This window comes from Pelecanus crispus, chromosome 17, assembly GCF_030463565.1.
Source record: "Pelecanus crispus isolate bPelCri1 chromosome 17, bPelCri1.pri, whole genome shotgun sequence".
Classification (NCBI taxonomy): Eukaryota; Metazoa; Chordata; class Aves; order Pelecaniformes; family Pelecanidae; genus Pelecanus; species Pelecanus crispus.
In genome coordinates this window covers 3,513,861-3,531,361 of record NC_134659.1, presented here as the reverse complement: position 1 = coordinate 3,531,361, position 17,501 = coordinate 3,513,861, and the positions used below count along the sequence as shown (strand labels likewise).

Here is a 17,501-nt window from a genome sequence, read left to right as displayed (position 1 = left end):
TGGTGGGAGGGATTTTATCCCATTTCAGGTGATAACTATACAGTCTATTGCCTTCCTTAAAGAGCAGCAAAACCACTGGACGACTGGCTCAGCCACAGAGCTCCTGAGGCATCGCTTCTTTCTGTTAAGGATCCCAAAACACAGCATAGTGTTGTTGAACAACTCAGTGGGTCTTCTCTTCTAGCATGCGGGATTGCATTCTTCCAGGGACTGCTCCGTGCCTCAGTTGTACGAGCATGGAGCCACCTACTTGCAGAAAATCAATCTCTCTGTTTAATGGGTGCAAGAGAAACAATGAAATGATTCGGTGCATCAGCTCCTGGTGTTCAATTCTGTTCTTTTTTTGCAGAAGATGGGCTCAAATCATTTAAGTGTGCTGTTCTTTTCTGGTCTGTCCTCAAGTCTGGAGGGGAGTGGATACTTTGGTACAAAGAGGATAGATCTGAGCATGCTCTTTAAGTTTGGGCTAAGAACTAAACCAAAGAGCAAGCTTAGCCTGGGGACTCAAAGCCCTGGGAGCTGACCAGATCTGGCTGGTCAGCCCCTGCTCAGGAAGTGCATTCTGTTTTGGACAAGTTCCCAGCTCTCCCATGGTTTGGAGATAGGGGGTGGTTCTTCCTGATTGGATAATCCATATCAACCTAACTCACTTATATGCAAACCCTGGCAAGGAGATTAGGGCTCTTGTGTATTTACACAGAATAAGCCAACAATTCAGACTAACACCCTGTCCTAGAGATGAGACAGGTAAGGAACAGATGTGAGCCAAAGGGAGCAAGTCCTAATTCTTCGAGGTTCTCCCAGGCAGGTAGCACTGTCATCCGACAGCAGACATATGAGAAGAAAGCATGCTTCAGAGCTAGGCACTTGACAAGGGACAGGGAATCATTATTTCTTCTCTTTCATAGGAGCAGATGGGACTATCCCTCTGCCATATTCCAAACTAAGTAGGATCAAGACTCTGAGCGGAGCTGTAATACGACCAGGGCTGCATCAGTTCTTCAAGACTGAAGGACATCTCTCAGGCCATTATCACTGCCATCTCACTGTCAGGGAATCGTGTGAGATCTGAGACATCGGGGAGCGAGGGCAAGCACAGGACACCTTCTCAGATGAAGGGGGAGGAAGAGAGCTGCAAAAAGAAATTGGAGCCCTCAAATTTCACCCCGAGCAAACGCACAGGGAGACCCAGACCCTACTGCTTGGGCCACGGGACTCCCCAAAATGAAGCAGCTTGTTTAAGGCTTTGCTGCTTCTTGGGATGGGGCGTAGCAGCAGTGAGGCTGGGACATGAGTTCCTCAGGCTGGGCAACAGCTGGTGGGTGGGGATGCCGCAGTGTCTAGCGGTGAAGGAATGCAGTCCTCTCTCCATAAATCTGGCTCTTCAGCAGTCCTGGCGACTTGCTGCGCAAAACTATAGCTTGGTCCTCTTAGATGCATTATTATCCTCTAGCTGCTTGCTGAGGGGCAGGGCTCCTACCCGCAAATTGCTTGGAAGGTACCAAAATAGCACCACAAGCATGGGAACAGAGCGGCATATCCACTTCATATTTAAGAGGTATCCCCTAGAAAAGAACTAATCCTGTGTTTCCCAAATGAATTCAGTTCAGTCCCCCTCCACTGCATTGATGTTAATGCAGAGAATCTCAAGCAGTGAAACTGTGTGAGCTGAAAGCCATGAATAAAATATTACTGGAGATACTCTCTTGTGAAAATAAACTTAGTTTGACTTTTTTAAAACAGTGTCTTTTGACTGCCTTGAAGCGAGCTTGGCTGGTGAATTGGGACCTCTAGAGCAGTGGCCAGGATTCCTATGCGTCACTGACCAAATTCTCCATTTGACCAAAATCCTGAGCATGAAAGGGAAGCCACAGCCAGGACACGATGAGGATGTGGGGCAGACTGGGTTGGCTGAGCAGCCGAGACCATCCATTTTGGCTGTCAGTAGGGGCTTTCCTGGGCCCACCCCAATCCTATCGTGAAGTCCTAACCTGCTTCCTCACCCTCAGTCAGCTCAAGGGCTGCAGGTTGGGCTTCCTTCTGCCTTGCATAGTCCTTGCTATCAGTTTATAACTCTGCTACCAGCAACAGGAGAACACAGGGACTTTCAGGCTCCACTAACCCATTATCTTATCTCTGATAAATCACAACTAGGGCTCAGAAACCAGCCAAGGCAATATTTACTCCCTCTAGTACTTCCTGATGTATGGGAAGAGCAGCCTCTGCCCAGGAGGAGGGTTAGCAGGCTGTCTGACCTTACAACCATGGATATTTGGGATGCCCAGCTAACTCGCTGGCCAGGATGCCCAGGCACATTTCGGTGGGGCAGCAGTGCTGCGGCAGCAATGCCATCACTGGCCACAAAGGCAGGGAGGGGCAGGCGCCACCTTTTAGCAAAAAGCGGCCAGGAAGCAAGAGGGAGAAAGGTGGGTCCCCATCGGCACCCTGGGGGACACTGCGGGACGAGAGTGCTTTCAGCCCAAACGCTCAGAAGGAATATTGGGCAGCTAGCTGGACCTACTGGCATCACAGCCCCAATTGCAAATCCCCCAGGATAGTGTACACGCTCGCCCCAACCCTTCTGACTCACCGTGTTCAGGGGAGCTTCAGGAGCATGAAGCTACGTGGCCTCTTGCTCAACCTGCTGCGGGCACATCCCTCTCCCTGCTGGAAAACAGGACCCGGGGTTGGGGCAGGAACCAAGCAGGTGGGGTTAATGCAGCAGCCAGGCCTTATAAGCACCACAAATCCCATGATTTTAACCCAACTGACCACACCTGATGGTTAAATGCCTCCTCCTCCTCCCACCACACATGGCTATAGGGCTGCCAGGACCCAGCAGTATTTTTACTGGGGGTCTTGGCTCCTTCCACCTCCAGGAGCTGCCCCACTGCGTCACCTCGATGCCAGAGCATCCTTCGTGCCAGCCCCAGAAATGGAGTGGAAATACTGCAAAAATCTCTCCTGCGTGTTTTGTGTCCTCCCCTGCGCACCACACTGTACACTGCCCTTGCCATGCAGTCACCTTGCCTCCTTCCCTTAACCCCCTAATTTAGGATTAAACCAAACCATCCCGAATGCCTGTGCTGGCAGGGCTGAGCCCTGCTGTCCTGGGGTGCAGGGGGAAGAGGAGAGGGGATCTGCCTTCTGGGTTTGAATTTTCTGTTACAAGGAACTCTATAAATAGGTCCTTGCACAACTGCGTGTCTCCAGAAGTCAAAACCTTAAGGAAAACAAAACTCAACAGTTTTTACAAGAATCACTAGCCCCAAAATCATGATAAAATATTTAAACCCCAGAATTATTTTGATAGGCTTCTGCTAATGCTGTTAATCAGCAGCACCGTTGTTCCCAGCTCCATTATGGCTCTCGGCAGGGTGGGGGATCCAGCATGGCAAAAAATCAGGTGTTGACCAAATGCTCTGATTGCACTGCGAGGAGAAATGCTTTTCTGCACTTTTTACCATTTATAGGGAATTAATGCTGCACTCTCCTTCACCCAGATGGAAAAACAGTCACGGTCCCAAAACACTCCCCCAGCTCCATCCCTGCTTGAACCTTCGCCCCTTACAACAGGTGAACAGCAGCCGCTCCGGCTGTATTTCTATCTGTCCCTAACCCAAGGCTGGATTTTTTTTTTCCCCGAAAGCAGCTCGGCAGCAGGAGCTCAGCCTGCAACGAGAGCGTACAGCAGCCACGGCACCTGGGCAGGAGATTATTTTTAATCTGATTCTTAACTACATCTGATGCTTGTGATTAAATAAAGCACTTAACTCTCTGTAGGGTTCTGCATAGCGAGTTCAGAGCTGCCCAGTTCTCTGCGGTGTCTCTCCCAGTGCCATCTGCCGGTCACCGTTTAGCAGGGCTAGCGGTGACCGTGACCTAAAAAAACCCCGCAGGCAGCCGGTTTCCTGCAAGAGACCTAGTGCTGCTGGGCTCCTGCAGCAGCATTTCAGGGAGAAGGAAAACGCAGAGCCGCAGGGCAGCCTCACCAGGCAAAGCAGGGGCAGAAGGATGGGGAAAAGCAAAAAGCAAAGGTCTGATCCCGGCATCGCTCCTGTGCTGCGAGTTTATGCCCTCGCAAGGCCCTTTCCCCGCATGCTGCTTGCAGCTGGGTGATGTTCTGCAGTGAAAATGCAGAAGAAACAGGGGATCTGGGGACACATGCTTGCATTTAACTTCTTTCTTTGCTGCAAAGATGAAAAAGTGTGTGTTTGGGGGCAGGAAGGGGCTGGCTGCTGGGCCTCTCAAAACGGAACGAGAAGCACTCCAGTCCCAGTTTTGGTCTCTTTTTTTCCTCCGAGCTCTCTCTCTCTTGCTTTCCTTGCCCAAAAATTACTGGTGGGGACACATTTTTTGCTTTGCACTCAGCTGGGCACTCGGGGAATATCCCCTACGTCATCCTCAATCTCCTCCCTCCTGCTGCTTTTACACAGACTTAAAAACATTAAGTTGCAACCTTGCAAAAAATCGGCACCCTGACGCTTTTGGAAAGCCAAAAACCCTTCAGCACCCTCAGGAGCCACCTTGTCTTTTAGCAATTCTACCTAAGCACACAATCAAGAGCATTTTACAAATATAATAAGCAGGCCCCCGGCCTCCAGATCCCCCAGCGAGACACTGCACACCCCACAACACACTTTCACAACACGATTTATTCAGTGCATGCTCTGGGGATGCACAGGACACAGCATCACGGGGGAGGACACGAATATTGGCCTTCAGGTCATTCTTCACCTCATCTGTTTAAGAAATTAAAGGATGCAACAACCAGAGAAGGGCCTGTATCTCCCAGTCCCTTCCACCGGTCTGCAAAGTTTGTCACATATTTAACACACCTTGCTGGGAATCCTCAGGTGAAGGGAGCAGAGACACAGGGGAATAAAACACACAGTGTCCCACACAATGAAAGCGGTCCTCCAACAAGTCCTGGAACCACCGGTAACCTCTTAACATCATTCACTTGGCTCTCCTGAGCTCAAATTGTACCAGCACACACGATGGCTTGTTTCTCCTGGACCAGGTTCCACCACACACAGAATACATGTCAACCAGGATCTGTATCTAAATTCAAATACACTTAAGTTACGCAAAGAAAGAAGCCATGCAGAAGAAAGCTGTATGAAGGAGCCGGTAACTCCTCTTTAGCGCTGAAGGTTTTTCTTCTGTGCACGCACGCAGGTGCAGGCACAAGCGTAAAATAAAGTCATGGCAATGGACTAACTGTGGAATGGGTACACGCTGTAGAGAGCAGAAGAGAGGAAGGAGGCAAGGGCTGCAGAGGTGTGAGGAGGAGAAAGGAGTAGATCTGGGTAGTACTGGCCATTGCTATACCAGAACCAGGAAGGAAATAGAAATCCTCTTCTGGGGGGGGGGGGGGGGGGAAACCCCACTCTTTTTGGACAAGAAAGGAAGAGATAAAACTTCTCCAAAGTTGAGAGAGACAGATACATCAGGAGGGGAAAAGAGCATTTTTGTTGGAAACTCATCCTGACAAACACCAAACCCAACCACCATGTCTCATCTACAGACAAACACCAAAACCAATGACCACGTCTCATCACCACTTGGGTTTCCAAGTCATTCTGCTTTCCCTGGGGACACGGTGTGGCGGGGCCTGCCAGCCACACAGGTGGGTGGGATAGCTCATCATTTCCAGTTTGAAAATGGACCAGAAGCCCAGGCTGGCTGGGAAGAAAGGAGAAGCTTGCAAGGTCACCAGCGTTATGGCAGACACCCTCCTGCTCATGGGTCTCCTCAGGAAGGGGACCAAGTTCCCATGGGACTGCCAGCTGCCCTTGGCTCATCGAGGCTGGAGCAGATAAGGCAGTGTAAGAAGAGAGCATGTCAACCTGAATTGTCCGTGGTGTCTCCCAAGCCTACCAGGGTTGTGGAACAACCAATGCTGAAGAAAGCCTTGGTGACTGGTGCAGAAACAGCTGAGAAAGACCATTCAAAGCAGAAGGCCCACCAGGATGACACTGGGTAGGAGGAAGAGTAAAAGCCCCAAGCAGGTACTGGGGGCTCCAGCCGTGGGCTGATCCACGCTTGTCTGGTCTGAACTTGTCTCCAGTTTTTCAGTGTCCAGGGCACCTGCTGGCAGAAGAGGAAAAAACCTGGAGTTAGAGAGGAAGATCTGGACAAAAAAGAAACTCCCGCTCATGCAGGTCTACCAGTGACGTGCACCAAGACACCGCGAGGTGCGAGGCAGCAGTGCACTGATCCAGCGAAGGCGTGACGCAGCTGGTGGGTTAGTGGGGAGCAGGCTGTAAACAAAACCATGCTTCACAAATGAGACATCCAACCAGCCCCTTTCAGTGTTAGAGGAAAGAGTGAGGAAAAGGGTTGGTGCCACATACGAGAAGAGGATCCAGAGGACCAGTCCGATACTGGTTCCTCCCAAGCGCTCTCCATGCTGCTTGGGGATCACTGAACATCTGAGTGTCCATGCCAGGACAGACTCTACAATTACCTTACCTGAGAGGGAGTTCTGGAAAGGAGGGCTCTGCCCTTTTTTTTCTTTGGAAGATGATGTTAAGCGCAAGAAGGTGGGCTCTTCAGGGCTGAAGAACACTGACTTTGAGGGGGTTATGAGCTCAGCTTTATTGAAACCTAACTTGATCTCTGGAACAATTTGGCTGACGGATGGAGGTGGACTGGAAAAGTCTGACTTCTCTTTCCCGTCCTCTTTGACACCTTTATTTGTTTCTGGGACTGATTTGGGGCTGAAGGCTGTGCCCACACTTTCTAATAAGGCCGGATCCTCTGTAGTTAAGGGGCTAACAGGCTCTCCAGTGTCTACCTCTACTTCTGGAGATACCTTATAATCCAGGTCTAACATGGGCTCAAAAGAAAGAGTTAGCCCAGTTGCCTCAGTAGGATTAGGTGTTCCTGTTTCAGTAGGTTCTGGGTTTGTGGTAGTTTTTGGTTGCATCTTTGCTGTTGTGGTAGGTGCTGGTGTTGTCATGGTGAGTTTTGGCTTTGCTGATGTTGTAGCGGCAGGTGTTGGCTTGGCTGTAGTGGTGGTAGATGCTGTGGTGGGTGTTGGCTTGGCTGTAGCAAGTTTTGGCTTAGCCACAGTTGTGGTGGGTTTTGGTGTGGTGGGTGATGGCTTGGCTGTAGTGGTGGTAGATGTTGGTGTGGTGGGTGTTGGCTTCGCTGTAGCTGTGGCAGGTTTTGGCTTAGCCACAGCTGTGGTGGGTTTTGGTGTGGAGGGTGATGGCTTGGCTGTTGTGGTGGGTGTTGGTTTGGTGGTAGTGGTAGTTGTGGTGGGTTTTGGTGTGGTGGGTGATGGCTTGGCTGTTGTGGTGGGTGTTGGCTTGGCTGTAGTGGTGGTTATGGTGGGTTTTGGTGTGGAGGGTGCTGGCTTGGCTGTTGTGGTAGTTGTGGTTGGTTTTGGTGTGGTGGGTGTTGGTTTGGCAGTAGTGGTAGTTGTGGTGGGTTTTGGTGTAGTGGGTGTTGGCTTGGCTGTAGTGGTAGTTGTGGTGGGTTTTGGTGTGGTGGGTGTTGGCTTGGCTGTAGTGGTAGTTGTGGTGGGTTTTGGTGTGGTGGGTGTTGGTTTGGCAGTAGTGGTAGTTGTGGTGGGTTTTGGTGTGGTGGGTGTTGGTTTGGCAGTAGTGGTAGTTGTGGTGGGTTTTGGTGTGGTGGGTGTTGGTTTGGCTGTAGTGGTAGTTGTGGTGGGTTTTGGTGTGGTGGGTGTTGGTTTGGCAGTAGTGGTAGTTGTGGTGGGTTTTGGCGTGGTGGGTGTTGGCTTGGCTGTAGTGGTAGTTGTGGTGGGTTTTAGCATGGTGGATGTTAGCATGGTGGGCTTTGGCTTGGCAGTAGTACTGGTGGGTGCTGGCATGCTGGGTTTTGGCCTGGCCATGGCTGTGGTAGCTGCTGGTGTTGTGGGTTTTGGCTTGGCAGGGGTTGTTGTTGGGAGCGTGGTGGCATGTTTTGGCTTGGCTGTCGTTGTGATAGGTGCTAGTGTTGCGGGTTTTGGCTTGACTGTAGTGGGGAGTGTGGTTGTGGGTAGTGGCTTGGCTGTGGTGGTTGGGAGCGTGGTTGCAGGTGGTTTGGCTGTAGTTGGGAGCGTGGCTGTGGGTGGTGGCTTGGCTGTGGTTGTAGTTGGGAGCGTGGTTGTGGATTTTGGCCTGGCTGTAGCTGTGGTTGGGAGGGTGGCTGTGGGTGGTGGCTTGGCTGTGGCTGGGAATGTGGTTGTGGGTGGTGGCTTGGCTGTGGTTGGAAGTGTGGTTTTGGGTAGTGGCTTGGCTGTGGCTGGGAATGTGGTTGTGGGTGGTGGCTTGGCTGTGGTTGGAAGTGTGGTTTTGGGTAGTGGCTTGGCTGTGGCTGGGAATGTGGTTGTGGGTGGTGGCTTGGCTGTGGTTGTGGTTGGAAGTGTGGTTGTGGGTCTTGGCTTGGCTGTGGGGGGCACTGGTGTTGCGGATTCTGGTTTGGCTGTGGTTGTGGGTTTTGGCATGGCTGTGGTTGGGGTGGATGGGCTTGCCTTTGCTGTCACAGGGGCTGGAGTGGTCTCTTCTACAGTGGGTTCTGGTAAGAGATGAAAAGTGCCATCAATTAGGGCTGGGGCCAGCTGACCTCAACAGCTCCCCTGCACTGAGCAAGGCCACCAAAAATCAGCTGGTGGGTGAAGAAGAAGCAGCAGCCAACCCCTCTCAGGTCACTCTGGGCTGTCCCTGACTCTGGGGTTCCCAACCTGGAGATATCTCATCTCCCTCACACAACCTCCTGCCCCTTGGGATCAGGGCATCCTCATGGGGCAACAATTGCTGGCTAAGGGGGTACAAGGTCCTTGTCTGATCCTCCTCGTCTTGAGGCAGCTGACCTGTCTTAGGGGCTGCCATCGCACCTGATGTCTCATGATCCAGCCCTGGAACTGCTGGTCCAGGGCTTCCTGATAGCTCCAGGAGGCTTCAGAGCTTGCACCCCAACCCAGGGGTCTGAGTCCCAACAGCCTGTCAAGGGACACGTACCGCTTCGCTTCACTTACCACACAAGGAGTTGACACAGACTCTGTCCTCGGGACATTGCGAGCATGAGGGTCCTTCCTTGTACGGCTTTCGGCCTTTCATATTACCCCTGGAAGCAGAAGACGCCGAAAAAAAGAAGGCATGAGGAGAGGGGGAAACACCCATCCCAAAGAGGGGATCTGATTCAACTGGAATATCCCAGCCAAGGCAGAACTCAGGATTAATGTGAAAAACAGGTCTTGGTATCCTGCCACAGACTGTCAGTGCCGTTTACTCAACAGCCTGACCCCAGGGCTGCTAAAACCAGGGGAGACAGCTCCATGGACCAGATCCTTCACCGCCCCTTAGAACGGAGCAGTTGATGGGCTTTGGATGCGTGATTTTATCTCCCCTCTGCTCAAGACTGCTAAGAAGGTCAGCAGCAACCAGCTGCTCTTGTTGGTCTCACCAGCTCCAAGCAAGTGGTCCTCAAGGCTAGTTCCAGGGCTTCAGAAGCAGCCACCCACCTCTCCTCCCATGCCCAACCCTTCCTGTTGGTGCAAAGGGGCTTCTCCACCCCAGGCGACCGCTGCTGCTGGCAGGGAAGAACAAGGCACAAAGCAGGGAGCTCCCGGTTGTACCCTCAGCTATTCTGGCATCCGCCTTGGGCAGCTCTTGGGGGGGAGCTCCCTCCCTGGGTCTGTGCCGGGAGCTGAATCAGACCTCAGCAGTCACAATCACAGGCAAGGATCACCAGACAACCCTTCCTTCCTCTGTGACCAACCCAAGATAACAAAGGCCTTCCTCGGAATTGCTTTGCTTTTATTTCTGAACAAGGCCAAATCCTGCTCTGCTATAAGGACTGAAGGAAGGACATTTCCAGTTCAGAAACCCCGTCAGGATGCACCAAGCCATGCGAGGCATGGGACTTACGGGGGATAATAGTTGCAAACAAGCAGGTACATGCCCTCTGTTTCGATTCCGTCGATCTTCTCGCAAAACTTTGCCCCACAGCCAATCTGATGCGTGCTTGCCCAGACCACCTAAGGCAAAGACCAGGGGTGAAGGTGAGGTGACTGGGGGAAGGCGGACACCCTGTTGGCAACCTGTCCCCTGGTCTTGAAGGCTGCTCTGTCACCAATGTCCCCCTCATCTCAGCATGTGCCCCAGATCCCACATCCCCACGTTGCTTTAGCATTCAGGATCCTGCCCCTTGCCCCTGTCTGGACCACCTTCCTTCCCAGCCTGGGGCTGCAATCCATGTATCTGGGTGCCATAGCTTTCCTACCATATAGCCTACCCACACAGAGCATCACCATCTCTGCTTTGGTCCTGGAACCCTCCATAGATCCATCCTCGTATTTACCACCACCATCTCTGCTCCTCCTCGCTCCCCGCTAAGCTATGAAGAAACACTGAGACCTCATATCTCTGCTTAAGACAAGCTGGCACCCAGCTCTGCCAAGGAGCTGAAGAGGGCTGCAGAGCTTGTTTAAAAGAGGTCTTCTCTAAGAAGGCTGATCACGGCTGTCTTCATGCCCAGGTCCCCCTGTATCACTGTGATTCCTGCCTGGTTCCCCATCCCTTTGCAAAGACTCTGGGAGGAACTGGGGCTCTGGTAGCGCTCCTTTCCCAACAACCCCATCCCTCTGCCCCGCCAGCTCGATACCTGGGTGTAGTGGCCACACATCTGCCCAGAGACACATGTGGAAGTCGTCAGGTTGTAGTATTTCTCCTCCCCATTCCAGTCTTCCACGGCAAATTCCAGGTCCAGGGTTGGGGCCATAGCGAAGAGGTTTTCCCCCCGTCGTCCCCTCTCCTTATTGTGGTCCCAGATGCACTTCTCTGCGTAGGCTTGAGCAAAGGCCTCCAGCTCCGTGTCCCAGCTCTGAAAGGAGCTCGGCATCAGCATATGGGGAGGGACATTGGGCTCTCCAACATACACATGGACACATACCAAGGACCCCTGCGCTCTCTGGCCACAATTTCCCCATTCACGAGTAAAATTCAAATCCCTACCCAACATAGTCCTCAGGAGAAGGGAGCTCCACCGTCAGTCCCAGCACAAACCAAACCTTAGCTTATAGGTCAAACAGGGGAAGGTTGTGCATCAGCACAACTCTCACAACCTTGCCCGGAGCATTTCTATCATCATCATGGAGCATCCTCAACTCAGCGTGGAGAAACCGTGATGTTGGACAGAGGAAGGCAGGAAACTCACCCCTGGTCACACAGGAGGGGGCCTGGGGACATCCCTCTTTGGCCGGGGTGGGGATGGGAGGAGAGCGGGACACATCTTCCCTAACAGCTGCACAGAGCCTGGGAGCACACGCTCTTGGGAAACATCATCTGTTTGCCTGGATCCGAGATGCGGCCGGCTGGCTGCCTGCCAGGAGCCCCCTCCGCAGTGGCAGCGGCCCTGCCGCCAGCTGAGCCCACCGGCCCACGGTCCCCCGCCGGCCACACTGATACACAGGAGGAGGAGGAGGAGAGGAGGTTTTCTCGCAGGGAGGCACACAAGGAACCCTACACCGCAGCTGTTTGGACCGTCCTTGCACCATTTGATGGAGACAGCAGCTTTGCTTCTGCAGTGGGCTGGAAGGCAGCCCAGCAACTGGCAGATCCTAAGGGGGGGACCTTCCCGGCCAGAGGCAAAGCTGGATCCAAAGGGGGACAGAGCATGGCCCCGGTGCAGAGCACATCACCATCGGGGCTATGGGACTGGTGGGGAAGGAAACACCGAAATATCTGGAGGGGGGCACAGAGTGTTGGTTGACCTCACACTGTGGCCCCAAGCCAGGCTGAGAGCGATGGCTGGAAACCCAGTTTGGGGAGCGCACGCCCCTCTCCCTCTGGCACGGAGCTGAGCTCCATAAACAGGGGACTCGCACCTGCAAGATTTGCCTCATTAAAAAAGAAAAGTGGCTTTAGGCTCTGCATCCCCCCCCCCCCCCCCCCCATCGCCTAACTATTTCCACAGCAACCAGATCCATGTCCCAAACAGAAGCGCGGGGTGACCTCAGCCGGGCATGGTGCCACGGCAGCAGGTGAACTTGGAGGCGAAGACAGCCCAAGCAAACGTCCCGGGAGGGAGGCGAGGACGGTGCTCTCATGGAAAACCTCTACCAAGAAATTGTCAGGGCTGCTGTAAGTGAAACATTTGTTGTGCTTCAAAAAAAAAAAAAGCCTTTGGCACTGGACTGTGAGCAGGTTCTGTATGTTTAAGCAGAAACAAAGCAACGCTGTGGAGGGGAGCATCTCTCGAAGCACGCGATCTGCAATCAAAGCTGCAGCTGGGAGCAGCACTCACCGGTTCAGAATTGCTGCTGCCTTAAGGACCCCGAGAGACTGTTTCCCTCAGGTATTCTCTAAGACTTTGGCTGCAAAGCCCTTATTCTCCAAGTTTTCTGTGCCTTGCTCTGGTGGGTGTCCATGGGATCATGGTGCTCAGGGTCCTCTCCCTGTCCCCTTTGAGTCCAAAGTCACTGGTCAGACTCCCTTTACCCCCTTTTTCCTTCATTTGCTCAGCAAGCTCCCATTTACCAGCCCACGAAGGTTTAATTCAGCCTGTGCAACTTTTGGGCCAGGCAGAGAGACCAAAAGAGCAAAGCACTCCAACTACCCATGACAAACAGTTGTCCTCCTCCTCCTCCACGCGTGTTGCAAACAGTGAGAAAAATCACATGTGGCACAAGATAAAACACGATAGCCAAATTTTAATCAAATGAAGTGTCTGAGTAAGACAAAAAGCAGCACTAGCTCGAGAGCTCGTTTTTGCTGCTACTGCAGCCACACGTGATGGCAGGCACCTGACTCAGTTTCCCCAAGCAAAATGCGAGATCCCTCGCCTCCAAGACACCCGTGCACAAGTCATGGGGGAGATTAGGAAAGTGATGGGAAAGTCCAAATAACTGAATGACCTGTTTGCCACATTTGAAGTTGACGTTCCCTCCTACAGACAAAAGCCCATTACACCTGCAAAGGCAAATAAACCGCAGCAGGCGATGCCGCACACAGCAGGATTCCCCCTCCAGCCAGGGCACCTGTGCATGGCAACGTCTCCCCTGCCTTTCCTCCCCATCACAAGGAGCTCCAGCGGGCACACACCTGAGTGAGAGCTGCATCGCTCTCACACAGAGCATCAGGGGACTTGGATCACGCTTGGGAACTTCCACAAACAATCAAAACCAACTCTGTAGGTGAAAGCAATCTCATCTCTTTAGAGGTAATTTAGGGAATCCCTTCACTGATACCTCGTTGTAGCCCTACAGAAGAATTGCTCTGCCTCCCCTAAAGAAAACCCTGATCCCTCCTAGCATTAGGATTGAGGCTTGCGCTACACAAACGCTCTCTGACATTCCCCTGCAATAAAAGCCACTTACCATCTTCAGCATATCCATAGCAGGAGGAGAGACCTGGGAGCGGTATTTATTATGCTCATCCAAGATTATCTTCTTTTCTTCATCACTCAGGGACCAGCTCAGCTCCAGCGCTGTGAGCACCAGGAAAACAGGAGGAAGACCTGAGCTCAGCATCGTGCAGCCAGCTTCTGCTCTTAGCAGCCCACAGCTCTGGCAGTCAGATTTAAAGCACCTCCCAAAAGCAAGGAACACCCAACAGCTTGAAGATTGGGGAGGAAATGTATTTCTTTATTAGAGCAGAGTTTCGGAGCCACACGGCACACACCCATCTCACATATCAGCCTTGATGGAGAAGCAGCAGTGCGGCCGGTGCCAACAAGCGCGCAGGGTCCACTCCCCAAGACAGACCCTGCGCCTGAATCGTAATCCCTGGATTGGTATTTTCATCCAAGCCTCTGCTGCTCCAAACCTCAGACATCCCCTTAGCCCTCAGTTATGGGTCCTCTACCTCCTGTCCCTTCTCTCCTAAACTATAATAACAATTCCTAAGCAACCAGCAAAGCCCTGTTTTACACAAGGGTCCTCCCCTGTCCCTGGAACGCAGCTGTGTCTAGAAACAAAAGCAACAAGACGCAACTGCTGAGAACAGTTTGCAGCACAGTAACTCCCCAGCTGGGAGTCAGAGCCCACCTTCTCCAGCTGCATGCCCATGCACTGGCCGTGTTGGGGGGAAAGCGGTGGGCAGCAGAGGAACAGCCCCCCGGGGCTCCCCCGGCCTGCTGGGAAGGGGGGAGTTAAGCAGAGGGTTGATGTTCTTCCCTGTGCCATCAGGAGAAGGGTGAGCAGGCGAGGAAGAACAGGATATAGAGCTGAAATTGCCCCAAAAAAGGGGAGTTGAGAGTCTATATCTGTCTTCAGGGCTGGCTGGGATAACCAGCCCGTAGCTCTGCGGGGACAGGCTGTGCTCCCTCCCCAGGCAGGCACCTGGAGGGCTCAACATCAAGGTGTCCCAAATCGCCCCGCCATGGAGGCTGTCTGTCAGAGACCCTCCAGCCTGCCTGCAGCCTCTTCCTCCCCATCTGCGATTGTGCAACCGCCCCGGCTCTGCTCCAGGAGCTGCCTTTGGGGATCACACGCAATTAGAAAGGATCAGCGGGTGGGCAGCTCTGGCTAGCAGAGCCAAGTTAATCACACGCTGTCGGCTCTGCCTCCCCCTCTCCCTTCCCAGCTCCCCAGGCAATGCTTTGCCATTTTTCCTTTTGCTTTGGGCCACGCTGATCACCTCTCTTGCCCCAATAGCTCTCCTACTGCCCCCCAAATCTCTTACCTCTGCATATTGCCTTCTCCTTCATTAGGTCCAGGGTCTACCGTACTCTCAATAGTCCAGCAATTTGTGCAAGCAGGGTCCGAGGCTAACACCTGAACAGGCTATCTTCAACTCATCTGGTCAAACCAAAGGTTCCCATTTATTGCCAAGGTGAACTGCAGGCCTGGAATCTGGGTCAAGGCAAAGCCATCTCCATCATGAGACACCTCAAAAGCTCTGCTGCTGCATCTCCAGAGACCTGGAGAAACAACTAGAAAGGATCAACACTGGCTCCAACTCCTGTCGGCCAGCTCGCCGTGGCCTGGCTTACGAGGAACAAGGCAGCGCTGAGAAGACCCTAGCGCACGTACTGGTCTCTGCAAACGTGATGTGGAGATGAAGGGCCATGGCACTACAGCATCCTGACTAAGCCTCACAGGAGATAGTGCAGCAACAAGGATTAAAGAAAATGGGACATAGTGCTTGCGGGGAAGAGAAAACAGCCCTGGAGGAGTCACAAGCAGGGCACGTGCCTCATGGGGAAACATGAGTAACAGCCGATGCATTTGGCAAGGTCAGGCACGGCTGCTGGCGAAGGGGGTGCTGGGCCATTTCTCAACTCCCCAACCTGCCCCGACGGCTCTTTCTGGAGCCAACATCTGAAGCATTGAGATTAACAGCACAAGGTCCAAGCCCCACCCTGGAGCTGACAACTCATGTCCAGCCGGCATTAGGCAAGCACACGAGGAATGCGGCTTTCCTTCTGCTCGCTCAAGGAACAGCCCGTCCACCGCACCCCGACACCTGATGGGGTGACAGGGTCTGGCTCGAGGCCGGTGGGGTTTGGAAACACACAACTCCGCACTGCAGAAGCAACAAAGCCTGGGGTTCTACTGACTCACGTCTCGAGGGTCTTCAGTGTGGCTTCTCTGGTGTCTAACGGAGCTAACGCATTGTCCTGGTCGTAGTGGGATCTTTCCTCTACCTGCCTGGATGAACTCTGGAGGAGCTTATTGTCTTCCACCCCTCAAGGTTTGGCTGGAATAAGCTGACTTGTGAAGGAAGGACAGAGATTGTTATTAGGAAGAAAGGAGGGACAGGCAGAGCTGTTGCATCAACTTTGTTTAGGGAACCAGGCTAAAACTGACAAAACATTTTTCCAAAGTGTTTCTTTTGACATTTTCCAAGCAACAGTGTTCTGCCTTTTCACTTAAAATGACATTTCCACTTAGAGAAAATGCCCTAAAAAGGGTTAAATGACCCCTCAATGGCAGACATGCAACAAGGAAAAAAAAAAAAAAAAGAAAAAAAAAATCAGGAAAGGGGAAAAGGTGCATTAACACTTGTATTTAATTGCAAAAAGTAAAAACATTTTTTTATTCTTCTTACATACAAATCTCATTTATTTACACACTTTTTCCAAGTATTTACAAAGTTTGCAATATATTAAATTATGACCATCCATAAAATTCTGCATTAAGTGCATATTTACATTTGATTTTTTTCTCCACCACTGAATTTATAGTGTTCAGCATTGAAACAGTCTTTATGCATATATAGCTTTACTTCCCAGCACCCCTGAGCCTTTAGAACATGCCTCCCTTTCCCCAGAGACAGAGATGATGCTAAAAATAAATCACCTGTCACTTGTTTGAATCTCCAAAGCAAAGGGGAAGTCCAGCATCTCCCTTGTTTCACTCAGCAGGACAGTAAATCTATCCTTTACAAGGAGGAGTTTCCTGAAGAGGAGAATACAGAGTTCTACATATAAAATTTACCAAGAGGAGAAAGTTTGGTTTGCGGGAAGCAAGAGCTCTTCGTGCACGCACTGCAAGGTCCACGGAAATGGCCTCACCGCAGAAAGTGCCTGGTTCTCTTGGGGGCCATGGGGCTAAATGCGGACCGCTGAGCCTGGGACTGGGCAGATCCTGCACACTTCCCTCCCCGGCGCAGCGTTACTGATGTGAACGCGGGGGTTTAAAGGCAGGATCGCCGTTCCGAGATGCTGCAGTTCGTAGAGCTCACATCTCCAGCAACGAGATGCTCTCCTGCCCCCCACCTCCTCTCGCTCGGGGTGTTCCCACGCTGCGAGCGGCACTTGCTGCGGAAGGGCGTGCAAGGCTTGCTGCTGGAAAGCCGGGGAGGCCAGCAACCAGACAAGGGAGGTGCTTTGATCCAGCCCAGTAAAACCAGCTTCTCTGCCAGACCATTACAGCAAGAGGACTAGCAGGAGAAGCTAAAGGCCCAAGACTCCTGGGAAACCCGACCCGAGAAAGCTCTCCAGGGTTTTGCAAAGGAGTTTGAGGCTGGGATCTGCAGAGCTGCCTCAGGGGAATTTGTGTGTGCAATGCCAGTGGGGAGGAAAAAAATAGGAAGAAAAGAAAAAAGAAAAAAAAGAATCAATTAGAAACTGGCAGCTTGGCTCCCATAGGGGATGCTGATTTCCTGGTACTGAAGTAAATAATAACACTCCTTTCTCCTCCTTCAGTTACCCTGAGTTCAGGACTGACCGAGAGCAACGGTCAATGACCCCTGCTCTTGGAAACCAGCTTTAAACCACGATCCTCCTGCCCAGCTGACGGGTGACAGCCCATCTTTCTAGCCCGACAAGTGGAGAAATGACCACGCCGCAGCTCTGCCCACCGGGCTCTCGAGTAGCACGGATTTCTGCGCCTCGCTGGTGTGATTTCAGAGCAGCTTCGCAGCCTCCGGGATGTCAGGCGAGTGGGAGCCCATCTCCCAGCTCACAGGCAAAGAGCTCTAAAGCACGCAAATAGGTTTTTTTTTTAAAAAAAAAAAAAAAAAAAAAAAAAAAAAAAAAAAGACACATGCATTGACTGGGCACCCCTCTGAGCTGGCCAGGGTGGGGAGTGGGGGATTGTCCAA

At 52.2% G+C, this 17,501-nt stretch overlaps 1 protein-coding gene across 2 annotated transcripts; it reads right to left on the bottom strand.

Moving 5' to 3' along the window:
* Positions 1-5,633: 5,633 nt before the first annotated feature.
* PI16 (peptidase inhibitor 16) lies at positions 5,634-16,558 on the bottom strand. Of its 2 annotated transcripts, none has more exons than XM_075722473.1 (8): positions 16,256-16,558; positions 15,518-15,667; positions 14,637-14,874; positions 13,331-13,440; positions 10,618-10,836; positions 9,882-9,991; positions 8,990-9,078; positions 5,634-6,096 (listed from the first exon to the last, which is right to left on the bottom strand). In XM_075722473.1, the coding sequence occupies exons 3-8, from the start codon at positions 14,659-14,661 to the stop codon at positions 5,954-5,956; spliced, it is 696 nt and encodes a 231-aa protein (XP_075578588.1). In that variant the 5' UTR covers positions 14,662-14,874; positions 15,518-15,667; positions 16,256-16,558; the 3' UTR covers positions 5,634-5,953. The 2 variants fall into 2 exon arrangements, with proteins under 2 accessions (XP_075578588.1, XP_075578589.1); XM_075722474.1 differs by having other exon boundaries at positions 15,518-15,663; positions 16,256-16,269.
* Positions 16,559-17,501: the final 943 nt, after the last annotated feature.